Genomic DNA, 18,705 nt, shown 5'->3' with positions numbered 1-18,705 from the left:
TTAGAGCAGATGCTGTAAACCAGGCCTTCTTGTCTGACATCAGTGCCTGACCACACAAATGCACTTCTGGAAGAAAGGTCAAACATTCCCATAGACACACTCCTAAACCTTGTGGACAGCCTTCCCACAAGAGTTAAAGCTGTTATAGCTGCAAAAGGTGGGCCAACTCAATATTGAACCCTATGGACTAAAACTGGGATACCGATAAAGTTCATGTGCGTGTAAAGGCAGGCGTCCCAGTACTTTTGGCAATATAGTGTGTCTGTGTGTATATGTATATACATACATACACGTTTTAACTTTCATCTATAATTTTAAACTGAATGGGTTGTTTTGCATAGTGAGGGTTTACATATAGTTTAAAGTACAATTCCAGCCATTCCCCACCCCTTCCTTCTTTTTTTTTTTCTTTATTTATTGGAAGTAGAGAATACATGAGATTCTTGACTGTTTCTGGCGATGTCACAATTCCAAGCAATGAAGATTTTAGCATGTGCCAAAAAATGTTTAAAATTGCCCCTGTAGGCAAGTGGTAATGTTCTCAGTGTGCTAAATGGCAATCATGAGGTGTTTGTATTATTTCAGGAAGCGTTTATGTACAGAAAGTGTTTATGAAGTCTGTTTTTTACCATTTACTTTTTGTTGTCCCCCTCTTTTAGGCTTCGCAAATCCAAAGTTCTTCTGGTTGGCATGAGAGGTTTGGGTGCTGAAGTGGCAAAGAATCTTATCTTAGCAGGAGTTCAGGAACTGACTTTACTGGACCATCAGCTGGTGGGTGATGCCACAAGTGTGAATTTTTTTTTCTTTTTTAATTGTGTTTTTGTTTTTATTTTGTATGTTGTATTTTTTTCCTCAGTACTTGTGGCCTTAACACTTGTGTGGCTGAAGTAATTTTCTGTTCTTACCAAGAGCCTGCAAAATGTACATTTAGCACCAGGACTCTCTCTATTGGGAACTTCTGTCAATTGACTAATTGCAGTGCAGTAGTAGTAATGCAGCATTTAGACTTTCAAGACCATATCTTTGACTAGCATTTCTGGCTTTGCAGCCAAATTTACCACTCATACTACCTTTTAAAAGCATTCAGAGAGGGGTTAGAATGACTGGGAATTTTATTACCACCTTTGTCCACTTTTGTGGAGTTTTCCGATCCCTTCCAGTATTAAATCCAAAAGCAAATATTTATTATATTGCAGCTTACCAATTCTTATATGTGATGAATGCATTCATTTTTCTTTTTTAATGCAGACAGGGGTTCTCACATCGATCAATTTTTATTTAAAACCTTTGTATCAAAAAGATAGGATAAAATGTGAAACATGTTAATTTTTGCTATAGTGTAAAACACTTATAGGTCTCTAGTTATCAATGTTTTCACACAGCTTTCAACCATGATTCACACATTTTTCTTATTAGGTTTATTTAGAAAAATGTGGGAATCTTGTGTGAAAACTATATAAATAGACCTCGAAGGCATTTATTTCTAGGTAAGAGGTTAGACATTTAAACGTTGTTTGTAATGTTCTCTCTACCTCCAGTTAGAAAATTTGTAATGGTGAACCAAGAATTTTGCTTGAAGTTAACACTTGCTTAAAAATTGCCCAAAAATTGTATACAAATCAGCAGGTGGATCAAGCCTGCCTTTTAGTTACACAAAGCCATAGGTTTTTATTGTGAACAATTACAACCTTCAAGCCGCCGGCGTCCTAACAACCAATGATGCCATCAGTTAATATGGAGGATGTTGGTCACCTGCCCAATCTGATGGTATGTACATCCAAATTGGAGGAAGGGTTTAGGAATTACAGCTCTTAAGAGTAGCCGTCCATCCCCCTCTTTTTCAAGGGACCAAAAGTAATTGGACAATTGAATCAAAATCTGTTTCATGGCCAGGTGTGGGCTATTCCTTCGTTATTCTTCAATTGAGCAGGTAAAGGGTCTGGAGTTGATTCTAAGTGTGGTATTTGCATTTAGAATTTATTGCTGTGAACCTACATCATGCGTTCAAAGGAGCTGTCCATGCAAGTGAAACAGGCCACTGTAAGGATTCAAATATGAAACAAATCAATCAGAGAGATAGCAACATTAGGAGTGGCCAAATCAACAGTTTGGTACATTCTGAGGAAAGAAGAATGCACTGGTGAGCTCAGCAGCATAGAAAGGCATGGATGTCCACGGAAGACAACAGTGTTGGATGATCGCAGGATCCTCTCTATGGTAAAGAAAATCCCATTCACAACATCCAGACAAGTGAAGGACACTCTCCAGGAAGTGGGCATATCGTTGTCAAAGTCTACAATCAAGAGAAGACTTCATGAGAGCAAATACAGAGGGTTCACCACAATGTGCAAACCATTCATAAGCCTGAAGAATAGAAAAGGCATATTAGACTTTGCCAAAAAAAAATCTAAAAAATCCAGATCAGTTCTGGACAGATGAAACTACAATTAATCTGTACCAGAATGACGGGAAGAAAAAAGTGTGAAGAAGGCTTGGAAACTGTTCATGATCCAAAGCACACAACCTCATCTGTAAAACATGGTAGAGGCAGTGTGAGTGCATGCGCATGCATGGCTTCCAGTGGCACTGGGTCATTGGTGTTTATTGATGATGTGACAGAAGCAGCTGGATGAATTGTGCAGTGTTTAGAGATATACTGTCAGCCCAGATTCAGCCAAATGCAGCAAAGTTGATTGGACGGCACTTCACAGTACACATAGACAGTGATCCAAAACACACTGCAAAAGCAACTGAGAAACTTTTGAAGGAAAAGAAGTGGAATATTCTGCAATGGCCGAGTCAAGCACCTGATCTCAATCCAATTGAGCATGCATTTCACTCGCTGAAGGCAAAACTAAAGGCAGAAAGACCTACAAAGGACAACTGAAAAGAGCTGCAGTTAGAGCCTGGCAAAGCATCACGAGGAAACCCAGTCTTTGGTAATGTCCATGGGTTCCACACTTCAGGCAGTCCTTGCCAGTAAAGGATTCTCAGCAAAATAATAAAAATGAACATTTTTTTTTTCTTTATGATATTCATTTGTCCAATTACATTTGAGCCCCTGAGAAAGGAGTGACTGTGTATAAAACTGGTTGCAGTTCCTAAAATGTGTACTTTATACTTATGTTCAACCCCTTGAATTAAAGTCTGCACCACAAATTCATTTGGATTTTCGTTTTAATTTATTCTGGTGGCATACAGAGCCAGTAAGTGGGAAAATTGTGCCTGTGTCCAAATAAAAAAAAAAAAAAATAATATTAATATATATATATATATATATATATATATATATATATATATATATATATATATATATTTTTTTTTTTTTATATCGCATATACAATTGAGACACAACTCATATTGTAATTGTGTACAGAATGCCCACCAGAAATGTAATTTCTTGCTTGAGGCTCACTGATTTTCCCAGAAGCCTGCACTAAGATACAAGTCAAATTTTGGGTAGCCCCTGCAACAAACATGTCATTTTTGGTGATTTACTCCTAAAGGGAAATCATGTCTTAAGGGATGCAGACCCTGCCACTTTCCTCATTAAAGCCCTGCAATTGCAGCATCTGATAATAGTCAATTACATTAACTTTGCACGTGGAGACAGACAAGCAAACAGCTGTTTTTGCAGAATAACACAATTTAGGAAACCAACAAAATTTTGTTAAAACCCTACAATGTACATAGATCACCCAGAGGAGAATTTTTTTTTTTCCTCAACAAAATTGGAGTTACTCTTTAAAGTTCAAACAGCCAGGGAAATTGTATTATTATTATTTATTTATTTTTTTAAGGGGTAAAGATTAACAATGCACATTTCTTTTACAAAAAGTGCACTGAGTGAAACCTTAATCCTCAGAATACGTACTTAGTGTTAATAAAGGCAAATATGTTTTAATTAAAATAATAAACATGTTCTGTTCACCTGTTCTGTGCAGTGGTATTGCAGAGAGGCCCTAAATCTCCTCTTCTAGGGTCCCTCGCTAGTGATCTAGGCTCCTCTTCTGTGTTCCCATAGTAAGTCACTTGCTATGGGGACACACAGTTTGTGCTCACTACTGAGCTGCGTGTCTATGGAGCTTTAGTTATTTTTGGACTTTATTACTACTTTAAAGCGTAAATCTGCCTATATTTTTTTCCCCTCCCAGCCCCACCTCATTAAGATATTAGTGAAGTTATGAAATCCTTCTGTTTTTATTGCATACCCAATGTTAAACTCAGTCATATCATCACTGGGTCTCTGCGCTTCTCTATGCAATCAATGCAGTAGATCATGGCTGGTGGAAAGGGCTGGTAGGATCCTGCACATAATTTCCTGAAACGGGAAACTGCTAATGCCCATATGTGATGCTGAGCCTCTATAATTGAAAGAATTGAGATCTAGTGAATGAATGGGTCATTGACAGAAAGGTTAGTCACTAGAAAGTGCTAGATGGTGCTGAGAGTCTTTCAGGCAGGAAATGGCGTGGACTCTATCTGACTTGCAGCAACTCCTAATTTATACTATGGGAAGCACACTATATCTGCAATGAAATGAGAGCAATGTCAGAAGAGTGGAGAAGATTATAGAACTGCAAGACTGGAGGTGAGGCTGGAGTTCGCCTTTAACTACCTGCCGAGCGCAGATAGCCGAATGATGGCTTCACTGCGGCCGGCCAGTTCTGAGTGGACGTCATATGACGTCCCCCCAGAACGCGCTCTCCTGCGCGCCCCAGGGGGCGCGCACCCGGCGATCTCCGTGATCGCTGTGTCCTACGGACACAGCTGATCACGTGATGTGGTAAAAGGCCAATCACAGCGGCCTTTTACCACCTGATTAGCGGTGTCCAATGACACGCTGATCAGAGGGAAATGCAAGTGCCGGTTCTCGGCTGCACTTTCCTCACGCTGTCAGATCGTGAGGAAAGTACTGCCGAGAACCAGCAGTTGTCAGAGCGGGGATCGGCACCGATCATCAGGGCACTGATGATCAGTGCCCTGATGATCGGTGCCCAGCAGTGCCACCCGCAAGTTCCGCCCACCTGTGCCCAGCAGTGCGCCCACTAGCTCCGCCCACCTGTGCCACCCACCTGTGCCACCCACCAGTGCAGCCCAGCAGTGCTGCCAGTCAGTGCCACCAGTCAGTGCCCAGGGGTTGTGCCAGTCAGTGCCGCCAGTCAGTGCCCAGCAGTGATGCCAGTCAGTGCCGTCTATCAGTACCCATCATCAGTGTCACCTATCAGTGCTGCATATTAGTGCCGCCTATCCGTGACACCTCATTAGTACTGCCTATCAGTGCCCTTTAGTGCTGCCTATCAGTGCCCATCAGTGCTGCCTCAACGCACATCAGTGAAGGAGAAAAAATGCCTGTTTGAAAAATTTTATAATAGAAACAAAGAAACTTTTTTTTTTTCAGATTTTTTGCACTTAACATTTCATTGCATTTATAGCGCAAAAAGTAAAGCGCCCAGTGGCGATTAAATACCACCAAAAGAAAGCTCTATTTGTGAGAAAAAAATGATCAAAATTTCATATGGGTACAATGTTGCATGACCGTGCAATTGTCAATCAAAGTGCGGCAGCGCTGAAAGCTGAAAATTGGCCTGGTAAATAAGGGGGTATAAGTGCCTGGTAGGCAAGTGGTTAAAGCACATTCTCCCATACCTGTCTTGAAGACAGTTTGTACACCCACATCTAATTCCTAGGGACATCTATTAAAGTGTTACTAAACCCACAACAGTAAAATCAGTCTGTATATGCAGTAAAGCATGCTTGTTATACTGTGAAATCACTATGGAACCTGAGGGATTAATCCTCTGCATTGTGTAAAAAGGCCATTTGATCCTGTTATAAGTGATTTTGTGTTTCTGCGTAGGGGGCGTGCGCCCTACCCGTGCCGCCAGCCGCGGCTGTCAATCATCGGGTCCTGGCCGGTGATTACCAAGGTTCTCTGACGTGGAAGAGGGCTGCTTTGTTTACTAACAGTCCTCCTCCCTGTCGGCTTGGGCGCACTGCTCTGGATGGCTGTGCACAGCCATCCAGAACAGTGTGCTCACAGTGAAGCACCAACACACCGCCCCCCAGTAAAACACTCCCGGCACACAGTTTACCCTTTTGATCGCTCTCCTATTAACCCCTTCCTGCCCAGTGCCATTAGTACAGTGTCATTGTTGTGTGTTTTTTTTTTTTTGTTTTTTCCAGCACTGATCTCTGTATTGATGTCAGTGACACCAAGTCAGTTCCCCCCGTGTCAGAATGCCTGCCGCAGTCCTGCTATAAGTTGCTGATCGCCGCCATTACTAGTAAAATAAATAATTAAAATCCCAGTGTATATATATCGCCATTTGTGAATGCTATAACTTTCACATAAACCAATTAATTTACACATATTGGGATTTTTTTTTTCTTTTTTTAAGCAGATGTGTAGCAGAATACATTTTGGCATACATTTTTATGACTAAATTCTGATTTTTTTTTTTTTTCTTTTTTTTGTTTTGTGTTTTTTTTTTTTTTACTGGACATGTTTTAATAACAAAGTCAAAAATAGTTTTGTTTTTCTCATATTTGTCGGTCTTTTTTTTTTGTTGTTGTTAAAACGCACAGGCAATCAAATTCCACCAAAAGAAAACTCAATTCGTGGGAAGATAAGGATGTAAATTTAATTTGTAGGCAGCTTTGCATGACTGTGCAATTATCAGTCAAAATAACGCAGTGCAGTAACGCAAAAAATGGCCTGGTCGGGGAGGGGGGGGTAAATCCTCAGGAGGGCCAGTGGTTTATTTGTTTCTACCTGATAAACATTTCATCTAGAAAACCACCATGGAATATTTTTTTGTGCCAAACTTAAAGCGGAGTTTCACCCAAAAGGGTGGGACGATCGGAAGCGGAAGTTGTCATCTTACCCTCCCTCCCCGTAGTCTTGTGGGACACGTGACAGGTCCCAGAAGACGATGGAGCCATTCAGTAACCACAGCACTTCTTGCGCATGCACAGTGGGCACCTGGCTGTGAAGCCACAAGCTGTCACAGCCAGGTACCCACACTGAAGATGTCGGCGCCTGGAATACAGGACGGCCAGTGAAATGGGCTACGGTTGGGGCAACTCAGGATCGTGGGACAGGAGAGTGGTTGTTAAAGTCAGCGGCTACAGTTTTTGTAGCTGCTGACTTTTATTTTTTTACAGAGTGAGTGGAACTCTGCTTTAATTATTGCATTCAGAATTCCCAGCCATAACGAAAGACGATGAAACCAACCCGGGCCTTGAGTTTAGCCAAGAAATTAATACTTTTTATAAGATAAAACCTGTTGATTTGAGAATGCAGTTCTCCTTTTTGCTCAACTGATTCAGGTCCTTTTTTACCTGAACCAGATGAATGTGACCTGCAGTAATCTTCAGCACCTCTGGCCTAATTCTTACTTGCCCAAGCTGATCCTTTCCCTGTCAGTCCACATAGATGTCTGTGGGGCTGTCTCACGATACAGGAGATGCTGAAAAGAGAGCCCAGTAAAAGTATAGTATGCCCAGGGTAAAGGAAGTGTTCTTCCCAGGTTCTGAAGATCAGCACGCTACTCTGCATTTGCTTTTTTTTTTTTTTTTGTTTCGACAGGTTTTCAACACTCAATCCCAAGTAAAGTTTTGAGACATTTCAATTCATTTCCTGTCCCATAGCAAAAACAGGAAATCCCACCAAAGTGAGGGAAAGCATGGTTGTCACCAGAACTAGTGTACCCATTGGAAGATTCCCCTACTTCTGTTTTGGTGACAATCCAAAAATAATTTTTCACTCTTGGTGATGATGGTAAACAGGACAAATAGAGAGTGTTAATCTCGCTAATGGGGACACAGACAGCAATAAAAACCTCACTGGTGTTTTAATACCCCGTCCACTCTATCAAAAACTAAAATGTTGGTTATACTTTAAAGTGGAACTTGGGTCTCTCAGTCAGCAATGACTATTTTTAATCCTTATGCCTCTATCATTAGTAAATAGAAAGATACAATGTTTTATGTTTATTTGTTTGATTTATTTATCTCTTTTTTACATTTAATCAGTTACTTCCTGGTCTCCATGCCTAGGCAAATGCCATGCATCCCTAGAGACTTCAGGAGGGGTTTTCTAATCTAAGCACACCCTCCTGCCTGCATTGCTGAGCTAAGGGCAGATGGATTCCAGGAAGTAATCTATACGAATCATCTACATTTACCCAAGTTGGCCACAGGCAAAAATGCTATGGGGTGTTTCTCAAAGTGATTTCTCATGAAGACCTGAATCGATAGGGAAGTTTACTTTGGATATTAAAAATGAATTAAATAGCATTTTTTGTTTGTCGTGTTTAGATGTAGTATAGTTCCACTTTAAAAAATTAAGATGACCTATACAATATTTGGGCTCCATGTGGGTTTTTTTTATTTTTTTTAAATAAGCTCAAAAAAACAAGCTGGATGAAAGATGCTAATAGTGTTCTTGTGCCAGCTTGTAGTCATGTTTTTACAGTACATGTAAGAGAGAGGGGGGGGGGAAGCTGTTAGGTGAGTGTGTGTGTTTCTGCTGGGAAAAAAGCTCCTAAAAACCTCTAAAAATACATTTTTATTATTTTTTTTTTTTCCTGCTAAATGCTGAATCTTGAAAAACTCTTAATAGCCTAAAATCGTGTCCAAGGACACATAGGATAACATTGTTCGCTTCTAGGAACCTAAAGAGAAACCAGTGTGCATGGAACCTTACAGATACTGAATTTCTGTGATGTTTTTTTTGGGGTTTTTTTTTTTTGTTTACTGTAGAATATCCTCCTATAAATGCGTACTGTCCCACCAACAGGTTATGTTGTTTGTGAGGTTTAGGTGTGTATAGACCTCCTAGGTGCATTTACATTCAGTGGTTGAAGATGTCTGTTGAAGAATGGCCATTCTGCCAAGACCCTGTCTTGATCTCCGCATATGTGCCCAATATAAGAGCTGGTGAATACAACGCAGTCCAGGGCATGTCGTCAATAAGGGTTGTGTAACTACAGTGTGCCATTGCCTTTTTGGTGCTGCAGAAGGACCAATGTTTTTCCACGTACACATCCTTTAAAAAGGAATTCCAGGTGTAGGTATAATATACAGTTACATTGGGCCAACTTGGACCAGTGTAACTAAGTAGACACCACTATTTCAGTGTTATCCACTTCTGGGTCCCTTGCTGAGCTGTGACAGGGTCTACTTTGCTTATTTTCAACTTCCAGGGGATCAGTCAGTTATGCTATACAGTTACAATTGTCCAAGCTGGACCAATGCAACTATGTGTAGTATAGACGTGCCTGAAGTTATCCTTTAAGGCAGGGGTGTCCAACGTGTGGCCCAACACAAAATTGTAAACTTGCTTAAAATGTAGATTTTTGTAAAAATGCGTTTATGCTTAGTGAACACATGCAGCCAAAGAAAAATTTGACAGTGTCTCTTTTAATGGACTTTTTTAGAAGCTTTATCTTCCCATAGAAAAATCTCCCACTCTTCACAATCACATCTTATTCATGTCCTCCGTTTTTGGCAGCACCTATATTTGTGAGCAACTATTTTCAAGGATGAAGCACGCGAAGGGCAAAATTAGAACCAAAATATCTGATGAGCTCAGAGGAGAACATTTCTATACTGAATCATTGTACTGTATACTTTTAATTTACTGGCCAGTGCAGAGTTCCCCTAGTTGTTTTGTGCATTACAAGAATACGCACTGCCTTCCTTTTTTTGCACTATTTACTTCACATTTTTTAACAAATGCAGTACTTGGCACACATTCAATATTTTACTTGAATTTGACACTTTTATTATTTCATGCAATATTTCTGAAAAATTGGTCATGTGACCTTCATAACACATGCAAAATCCTTTAGCAAATCTGTGTCAGCGATCATTAACTTGTGATCTGTCAGACATTTTCTGCTCCTGAGCTATCCTTATTGTTAGTGTATTTTATGTGTGGCCCAGGACAACTCCTCTTCTTCCAGTGTGGCCCAGGGAGGTCAAAAGGGTGGACACCCCTGCTTTAAAGTGATACTAAAGGTCCCAATATTATAATAAAAAATACACACACACACGTACACCATGGTTGCCGTACGTTTTGGTTTACAAATTAAAATCCATTGAAAATAATGCCTTGGTTTATTAATTTTTTTTTTTGCAAAACGAAGTGTATCTCCGTGCCAATTTTTTAAATGCAATTGCCGGCTTTTTTTTTTTTTTTTTCTTCACTATAGCTCACAGAATTGGTTGTCACTTTAACCGGAGCTAAAGGATACTTTTCGGCTTTTTTTTTTTTTTTTTCTTCACTATAGCTCACAGAATTGGTTGTCACTTTAACCGGAGCTAAAGGATACTTTTTCTTTTATCTCGGGAAACAAACTAAAAGGGAACTTTCTTTCTTTTAGCTGGGGGGAAAGTGACAGTTGATTCTCTGAGCTATAGTAAAGAAAAAAAAAAAAAAAAAAAAAGACGGTAATTACATTTAAAGACCGGCACTGGAGCAGCCCTGATCTTCCTTTTCTCAGGTCCGCCGCCGGCACTCTTTGTGCTAGCTTCAAAGCTGCCTCTGTGTGTCTTTATAAGAGGGCAGCTTGGCCCCGCTCCTTCACTGAATATGACTGACAGCAGTGGGAGCTGCTACTGCTTATGGGTGTCAGCCAGTGAGGAGGGAGAGACCCCGGAGAGCTCCTGCACATCGCTGCTTTGAGATTGGGCTTGGGTAGATATAAGAGGGGGCAGCTGCACACTGCATAGAAGGTATAAGGTAAAAACCATCATCCTTTAGAACCACTTTAAAGCAGAGCTCCACCAAAAAGGGGAAGTTCTGCTTTAAATCTTTTGTCCCCCACTCCCCATTAAGGATTGGCACCTTTGGGGAGAGGGTACCCACTTCCGCTGCAATTGCCTCAGGCGATCGTAAGTGTAAGTTGTCTCTCCCACCCCCCTCCCTGTAGTCTTCTGGGACACAACAGGTCACTTCTCACACATGCGCAATGGGCACCTGGCTGTGAAGCTGCAAGCTTTCACAGCGGGGTGCTCACACTGGAGATGCGGGAGCCAGGGAGAGAAGACGGTTGGTTAAACCAGACGTGGTGGGGACACCGCTGGACTGAGGGACAAGTAAGTGACTGTATTTTAAAAGTCAGCAGCTATAGTTTTTGAAGCTGACGACTTTTTTTTTTTTTTTTTCAGCTGGAACTCTGCTTTAAGGAATCTTCTTTTTCTACTGTACAATAATGCATTGCAATTGCATTCTGATTACCACAAGGTGGCAGTCAATCTCCCTTCTGTAGATTTTTAAGTGACTTAATTTTTTTTTCTTACTACAGGGCAATGAAGTCATACAATAAACCTTATGTGACCCCTTTGCCCACCTTGGCATAATTGCATTTCTGTAACAAAAACGAATATACAGTTTGTTTACGGCACCCCAACCTGCACAGGCTGGGCATGTTTTTAAATCATATGAAAGCCAGACACTTAGGATTAAAGCACTGTCTGACCCTGCGCAGGCTGTGTTAGATTCAGCATTCAAAGTTTGTTCTGGTATTTCTGAATACACTAATGAGAAGGAAATGGGGCTAAATAAGTGCACTTGCCCTTTATAAAAGGCTTTCTCATTTTTAGGACACCTGAAAAACGCTATATTTTTTTTTTCTCCAGGTGTCAGAAGACGACTCTCGGGCCCAGTTCTTAATACCTAATGGATCACTTGGTAGCAACAGAGCAGAGGCTTCTGAAAAGCGGGCTCAGAATCTCAACCCAAATGTCAAAGTGAAAGTGGACACAGAAAACATTGAGGCTAAATCTGAGGACTTCTTCAAACAATTTGATGCTGTGAGTATCTTTACAAATGTGAGAACTTGGAGATAGCCCCACCCATAACTGTTATTTAATTCCTTGGTTGGTGCTGGCTGGTTGAACCAGTTGGCAGATTTTTGTACCTTTTGCAGACTATAGTGACCAGATGTTGGTTTTTGGATTCCTTGGCCTGGCTGTGTCATGACATCAGTTCAAAGACATCTTGTGTAGTCTATGTACACACTGATCTCATTTGATGAACTGATTGTTTTTATGAGCGAATTTAGCAAATATTGATGGCTTCTCACTTCTGCTATCTTTTTTAGAATGATTTCACATCGAATTAAAGTATAACTAAATTGAAAGCAAAAGAAAACCACAGTTTTTGGGTTGTCTCCAGAAAAGTAATGGGGGTGAACTTCTAATGGGGACACTAATTCTGCTGACCTGGGGGTCCCTAAAAGATTGCTTTAATTTGTAGGGATTTCTTCTCACTTGCTGTTTTGGCAATAGGACAAGAAGTGAATGTAAATCTCCCCGAAGGGACAAAGAGGGCAAAAATAAACTTTACAGGGGTTATAACCCTGCATTACAGTTGCAAGAAAAAGTATGTGAACCCCTTGGGATTACGTGAAGTTTTGCATGAATTGGGCATAAAATGTGCTCTGAACGTCATCTAAGTCACAACAATAGAAGAACACAATCTGCTGAACATAATACTACACAAACATTAGATGTTGCCATGGTTTAATTGCACATAACATGTAAACATTCACAGTGCAGGGAGGAAAAAGTATGTGAGGCCCTAGCTTAATAACTTCTCCCAGAGCTAATTGGAGCCAGGAGTGAGCCAACCTTGATTCCAATCAGTGTGATGATATTGGATGTGTTGCCGACAGCTGTCCTGCCCTTAAAAAACACACACCTGTTTTGGGTTTACTGGTTTCAAGAAGCACTGTCTGATGTGAACCATGCCTCGCAGAAAAGAGCTCTCAGAAGACCTACGATCAAGAATTGTTGACTTGCATGAAGCTGGAAAGGGTTACAAAAGTATCTCCAAAAGCTTTGATGTTCATGTGTCCACGGTAAGACAGACTGTCTACAAATGGAGAAAGTTTAGCACTGTTGCTACTCTCCCTAGGCGTGGTCGTCCTGTAAAAATGACTGCAAGAGCACAGCGCAGAATGCTGCATGAGGTAAAGAAGAATCCCAGAGTGTCAGCTAAAGACCTACAGAAATCTCTGGCACATGCTAACATTTTTGTTGACACATCTACAATAAGGAAAACATTAAACAAGAATGGAGTACATGGGAGGACACCACGGAGGAAGCCATTGCTGTCCAAAAAGAATATTGCAGCACGTTTGAAGTTTGCAAAAGAGCACCTGGATGTTCCACAGCACTACTGACAAAATATACTGTGGACAGATGAAACCAAGATTGAGTTGTTTGGGAAGAACACACAACACTATGTGTGGAGAAAAAAAGGCACAGCACACCAACATCAAAACCTCATCCCCACTGTAAAACATGGCGGAGGGAGCATCATGGCTTGGGGCTGCTCTGCTGCCTCAGGGCCTGGACGGATTGTTATTGATGGGAAAATGAATTCCAGAGTTTATCAAGACATTTTGCAGGAAAACGTACGACCATCTGTCCGCCAACTGAAGCTCCCCAGAGGATGGGTGATGCAACAGGACAATGACCCAAAGCATACCAGTAATTCAACAAAACAATGGCTGCAACAGCACAGAATACGCCTTCTGGAGTGGCCCAGTCAGAGTCCTGACCTCAACCCGATTGAAATGCTGTGGCATGACCTTAAGAGCGATTCACACCAGTCTTCTCAAGAATATTGCTACACTGAAACAGTTTTGTGAAGAGGAGTGGTCCAAAATTACTCCAGATCGTTGTGCAGGTCTGATCTGCAACTACAGGAAACGTTTGGTTGAGGTTATTGCTGCCAAAGGAGGGTTAACCAGTTATTAAGTCCAAAGGTTCACATACTTTTTCCTCCCTGCACTGTGAATGTTTACATGTTATGTGCAATTAAACCATGGCAACATCTAATGTTTGTGTAGTATTATGTTCAGCAGACTGTGTTCTTCTATTGTTGTGACTTAGATGACGTTCAGAGCACATTTTATGCCCAATTCATGCAAAACTCCACGTAATCCCAAGGGGTTCACATACTTTTTCTTGCAACTGTACTCGATCCGAAATGGGGTAAAAAATGTTTTTCCTATAGTTCTACTTTACCAGTTACCGACCGCCGCATATTTTATATCATATACTGTGGCAAGTCAGCCTCTCTGCATTGGATCACGTACATGTACGTGATCCAGCCCTTCTGGGTTTTCTGTTTTTTTTTTTTTGGTTTTTTTTTCTGTGCAAAGCAGGAAGTGAAAACACCACACCCTAAACACATTACACATTGTTAGGCACCCACAGTTGACCCCTTTGATTGCCCCTGAATATTAACACCTTCCTAGCCAGTGTCATTAGTACAGCGACAGTGTATATTAGCCCTGATCACTGTATTGGTGTCGCTGGTGATGTCAGTTAGCTAGTTCCAACAAAGTGCCAGATTGTCCGCAGCACTATCACAGTCCCGCTATAAGTTGCAGATCGCCGCCATCACTAGTAGTATTAGAAATTAAGGTATATCCAGTATATATCCCATATTTTTTTATAGATGCTAAAACTTTCACGTATACCAATTTATTTAGGTTTATTGGGTTGTTTTGGGGTTTTTTTGTTTTGTTTTTTTTAATAAAGGTATGTAGCAGAATACATTTTGGCCTAAAATTTATCAAGAAATTTGATAATAATTTTATTGGATGTTTTCTAGCAGAAAGTTAAGAAAAGTGATAGAGAGATATATACCGTATTTTCCGGCATATAAGACGACTGGGCGTATAAGACGACCCCCTACTTTTCCTGTTAAAATATAGGGTTTGAGCTATACTCGCCGTATAAGACCACCCCTCTTCCAACGCACACCAAATAAAAATGAAAAAACATCCGATTTGATTTCAATATGGTATGCTATTTCAGTAAGGTATTCCAATGATGGGGTGCTATTCCTCCCACTGACACCAATGATGAGGCACTACTCCTCCCACTGACACCAATGATGGGGTACTATTTCATCCACTGACACCAATGATGGGGCACTATTCCTCCCACTGACACCAATGATGGTGCACTATTCCTCCCACTGATACCAATGATGGGACACTATTCCTCCCACTGACACCAATGATGGTGCCCCATCATTAGTGTCAGTGTGTGAGGAATAGTGCCCCATTAGTCAGTGGGAGGAATAGTGCCCCATCATTGGTGTCAGTGGGAGGAATAGTGCACCATCATTGGTGTCAGTGGGAGGAATAGTGTCCCATCATTGGTGTCAGTGGGAGGAATAGCGTCCCATCATTGGTGTCAGTGGGAGGAATAGCGGCCCATCATTGGTATCAGTGGAAGGAATAGCACTCCATCATTGGTGTCAGTGGGAGGAATAGCACCCCATCATTGGTGTCAGTGGGAGGAATAGCGCCCCATCATTGGTATCAGTGGCAGGAATTGCGCCCCATCATTGGTGTCAGTGGGAGGAATTGCGCCCCGTCATTGGTGTCAGTGGCAGGAATTGCGCCCCGTCATTGGTGTCAGTGGCAGGAATTGCGCCCCGTCATTGGTGTCAGTGGCAGGAATTGCGCCCCGTCATTGGTGTCAGTGGCAGGAATTGCGCCCCGTCATTGGTGTCAGTGGCAGGAATTGCGCCCCGTCATTGGTGTCAGTGGCAGGAGTTGCGCCCCGTCATTGGTGTCAGTGGCAGGAGTTGCGCCCCATCATTGGTATCAGTGGGGAGAATAGTGCCCCATCGTTGGTGTCAGTGGGAGGAATAGTGCCCCATCATTGGTATCAGTGGGGAGAACAGTGCCTCATCGTTGGTGTCAGTGTGGAGGAGGAATAGTGCCCCATCATTGGTATCAGTGGGGAGAACAGTGCCTCATCGTTGGTGTCAGTGGGGGAGGAATAGTGCCCCATCATTAGTGTCAGTGGGGGAGAGGAGCGGCTGCTCCTTCTTCCAGTTCGGCCGCTCGATTTTCGCTCCGCCTCCTCGCCGGTGATTGGTCGCCTGTGTGCCTTTCCAGTGCTGGCGCCCAATCACCAGTGAGGAGGCGGAGCCGAGCGGCCGCGTGACCATCGAGCGGCCGAACTGAAAGAAGGAGCAGCCACGCTTCCTGGACCGGATCGTCGTGGGACCGGAGCCAGGTAAGGTACAGCAGCCCCTGTGCCCACCCCTGTACTTAGTGTCCGTTGGAGGAGGAGGGGGTGCGGCGCCGCGCCACCCCTCGAAAAAGTGCCGCCCTGACGCCAGCTCGCACCGGCGTATAAGACGACCCCCGACTTTTCAGAAGATTTTCAGGGGTTGAAAAGTCGTCTTATACGTCGGAAAATACGGTAGATGGAGAAATTTAGGCTAATAAATGGGGCTGTTTTTCAGCATATGGTACTGGCAGACTTCATATCATTGAAGGAAGGATAAATGGAAAAATGTACCAAGACATTCTTGATAAAAATCTGCTGCCATCTACCAGGATGATGAAGATGAAATGAGGGTGGACATTTCAGCAAGACCATGATCCCAAACACAAAGCCAAGAAATTCTCAATTGGTTTAAAAAAAAAAATGAAACTGCTAGAATGACCCAGCCAATCGCCTGACTTGAATCCAATAGAAAATCTATAGAATGATCTTTAGTTCTGAGTTCACAGAAGAGACCCACGAAACCTTGAAGACTGTGTCGAAGAATGAGCCAAAATCGCACCTGAGCAATGCATGCTACTAGTTTCTTCATAAAGGAGTTGTCTTGAAGCGGTCATTACCAACAAAGAATTCTGTACGAAATATTAAATGTCATTTAGCATGTTTAATACGTTTGCCTCGAGTCATTCCATATTGCACATTACTTAATTTCTGAATTAAGAATTACATCGGTTGTTACCGAGCTGTGGTAAAAATTTCATCTCAATGGCACCTTATATTTTTTTTTTTGTTTTTTTTGTGGTGTTTTTTTTTTTTTGTTTTTTGTAGAGGATCTGCCAAGAGGAGTGGGCCAAAATCCCTCCTGAGATGTGTGCAAACCTGGTGGCCAACTACAGGAAACGTCTGACCTCTGTGGTTGCCAACAAGGGATTTGCCACCAAGTACGACGTCATGTTTTGTGAAGGGGATGAAATACCGTATTTTTCGCTCCATAAGACGCACTTTTTTCCCCCCAAAAAAGGGGGGAAAATGTCAGTGCGTCTTATGGAGCGAATATGGAGCGGCCGGTCTGGTATTTCCACCGCCGCCGTGCAGAATACCGGGCCGGCCGCTCAGCTCTGCAGCGGGACCTTATAGAGATGACTGCTGACCTTTGGGGAGGGGGGGGAGCGGGTACCTGAATTTGACAGGTACCCGCTCCCACTTCCGTGGAGTTGTTCTTTCATCTTACCTGTTCCTCTATCCAGCGGCGCGCTGTCTTCCCGGCTTCTGTAGTGTAGGCATGACAGCCGGGTGCCAAGTGCGCATGCGCAAGAAGCGGTGCTTTTTGTGAATGGTAAGGCGGCACCTGGGACACATGACAGATCCCAGAAGCCGCCGGACCAATCACAAAGCGCAAGTGCTTCTCGCTCATGCGCACTGGGCACCCGGCTGTCATGCCGAGCGCCATTACAGAAGCCGGGAAGACAGCGCGTGGCTGGATAGAGGAACCGGTAAGATGAAAGAACAACTCCACAGAAGTGGGAGCGGGTACCTGTCAAATTCAGGTACCCGCTCCCCCCCCCTCCCCAAAGGTCAGCAGTCATCTCCTGTGCTGTCCGCAGTCTCTGGTCATCCCTGTGCTGTCCGCAGTCTCTGGTCATCCCTGTGCTGTCCGCAGTCTCTGGTCATCCCTGTGCTGTCCCCGCAGTCTCTGGTCATCCCTGTGCTGTCCCCGCAGTCTCTGGTCATCCCTGTGCTGTCCCCGCAGTCTCTGGTCATCCCTGTGCTGTCCCCGCAGTCTCTGGTCATCCCTGTGCTGTCCCCGCAGTCTCTGGTCATCCCTGTGCTGTCCCCGCAGTCTCTGGTCATCCCTGTGCTGTCCCCGCAGTCTCTGGTCATCCCTGTGCTGTCCCCGCAGTCTCTGGTCATCCCTGTGCTGTCCCCGCAGTCTCTGGTCATCCCTGTGCTGTCCCCGCAGTCTCTGGTCATCCCTGTGCTGTCCCCGCAGTCTCTGGTCATCCCTGTGCTGTCCCCGCAGTCTCTGGTCATCCCTGTGCTGTCCCCGCAGTCTCTGGTCATCCCTGTGCTGTCCCCGCAGTCTCTGGTCATCCCTGTGCTGTCCCCGCAGTCTCTGGTCATCCCTGTGCTGTCCCCGCAGTCTCTGGTCATCCCTGTGCTGTGTCCGCAGTCTCTGGTCATCCCTGTGCTGTGTCCGCAGTCTCTGGTCATCCCTGTGCTGTGTCCGCAGTCTCTGGTCATCCCTGTGCTGTGTCCGCAGTCTCTGGTCATCCCTGTGCTGTGTCCGCAGTCTCTGGTCATCCCTGTGCTGTGTCCGCAGTCTCTGGTCATCCCTGTGCTGTGTCCGCAGTCTCTGGTCATCCCTGTGCTGTGTCCGCAGTCTCTGGTCATCCCTGTGCTGTGTCCGCAGTCTCTGGTCATCCCTGTGCTGTGTCCGCAGTCTCTGGTCATCCCTGTGCTGTGTCCGCAGTCTCTGGTCATCCCTGTGCTGTGTCCGCAGTCTCTGGTCATCCCTGTGCTGTGTCCGCAGTCTCTGGTCATCCCTGTGGTGTGTCCGCAGTCTCTGGTCATCCCTGTGCTGTGTCCGCAGTCTCTGGTCATCCCTGTCCTGTGTCCGCAGTCTCTGGTCATCCCTGTACTGTCCGCAGT

The 18,705-nt window shown here is 43.6% G+C and overlaps 1 protein-coding gene across 1 annotated transcript in view; it reads left to right on the top strand.

Moving 5' to 3' along the window:
* The window catches only part of SAE1 (SUMO1 activating enzyme subunit 1), a 90,318-nt gene that overhangs the window by 2,382 nt on the left and 69,231 nt on the right, over positions 1 to 18,705 (top strand). Inside the window, exons 2-3 of the mRNA XM_089652012.1 lie at positions 660 to 771; positions 11,650 to 11,823. Of these exons, the coding sequence (XP_089508138.1) occupies positions 660 to 771; positions 11,650 to 11,823 (286 nt within the window). The remainder of the gene's footprint in view (positions 1 to 659; positions 772 to 11,649; positions 11,824 to 18,705) is intronic.

This window comes from Staurois parvus, unplaced genomic scaffold (genome assembly GCF_062004578.1).
Source record: "Staurois parvus isolate SC_StPar_1 unplaced genomic scaffold, SC_StPar_1.0 ptg000668l, whole genome shotgun sequence".
NCBI lineage: Eukaryota > Metazoa > Chordata > Amphibia > Anura > Ranidae > Staurois > Staurois parvus.
The sequence above is the reverse complement of the archived record's forward strand: the minus strand, read 5'-3'. Positions and strand labels throughout refer to the sequence as shown.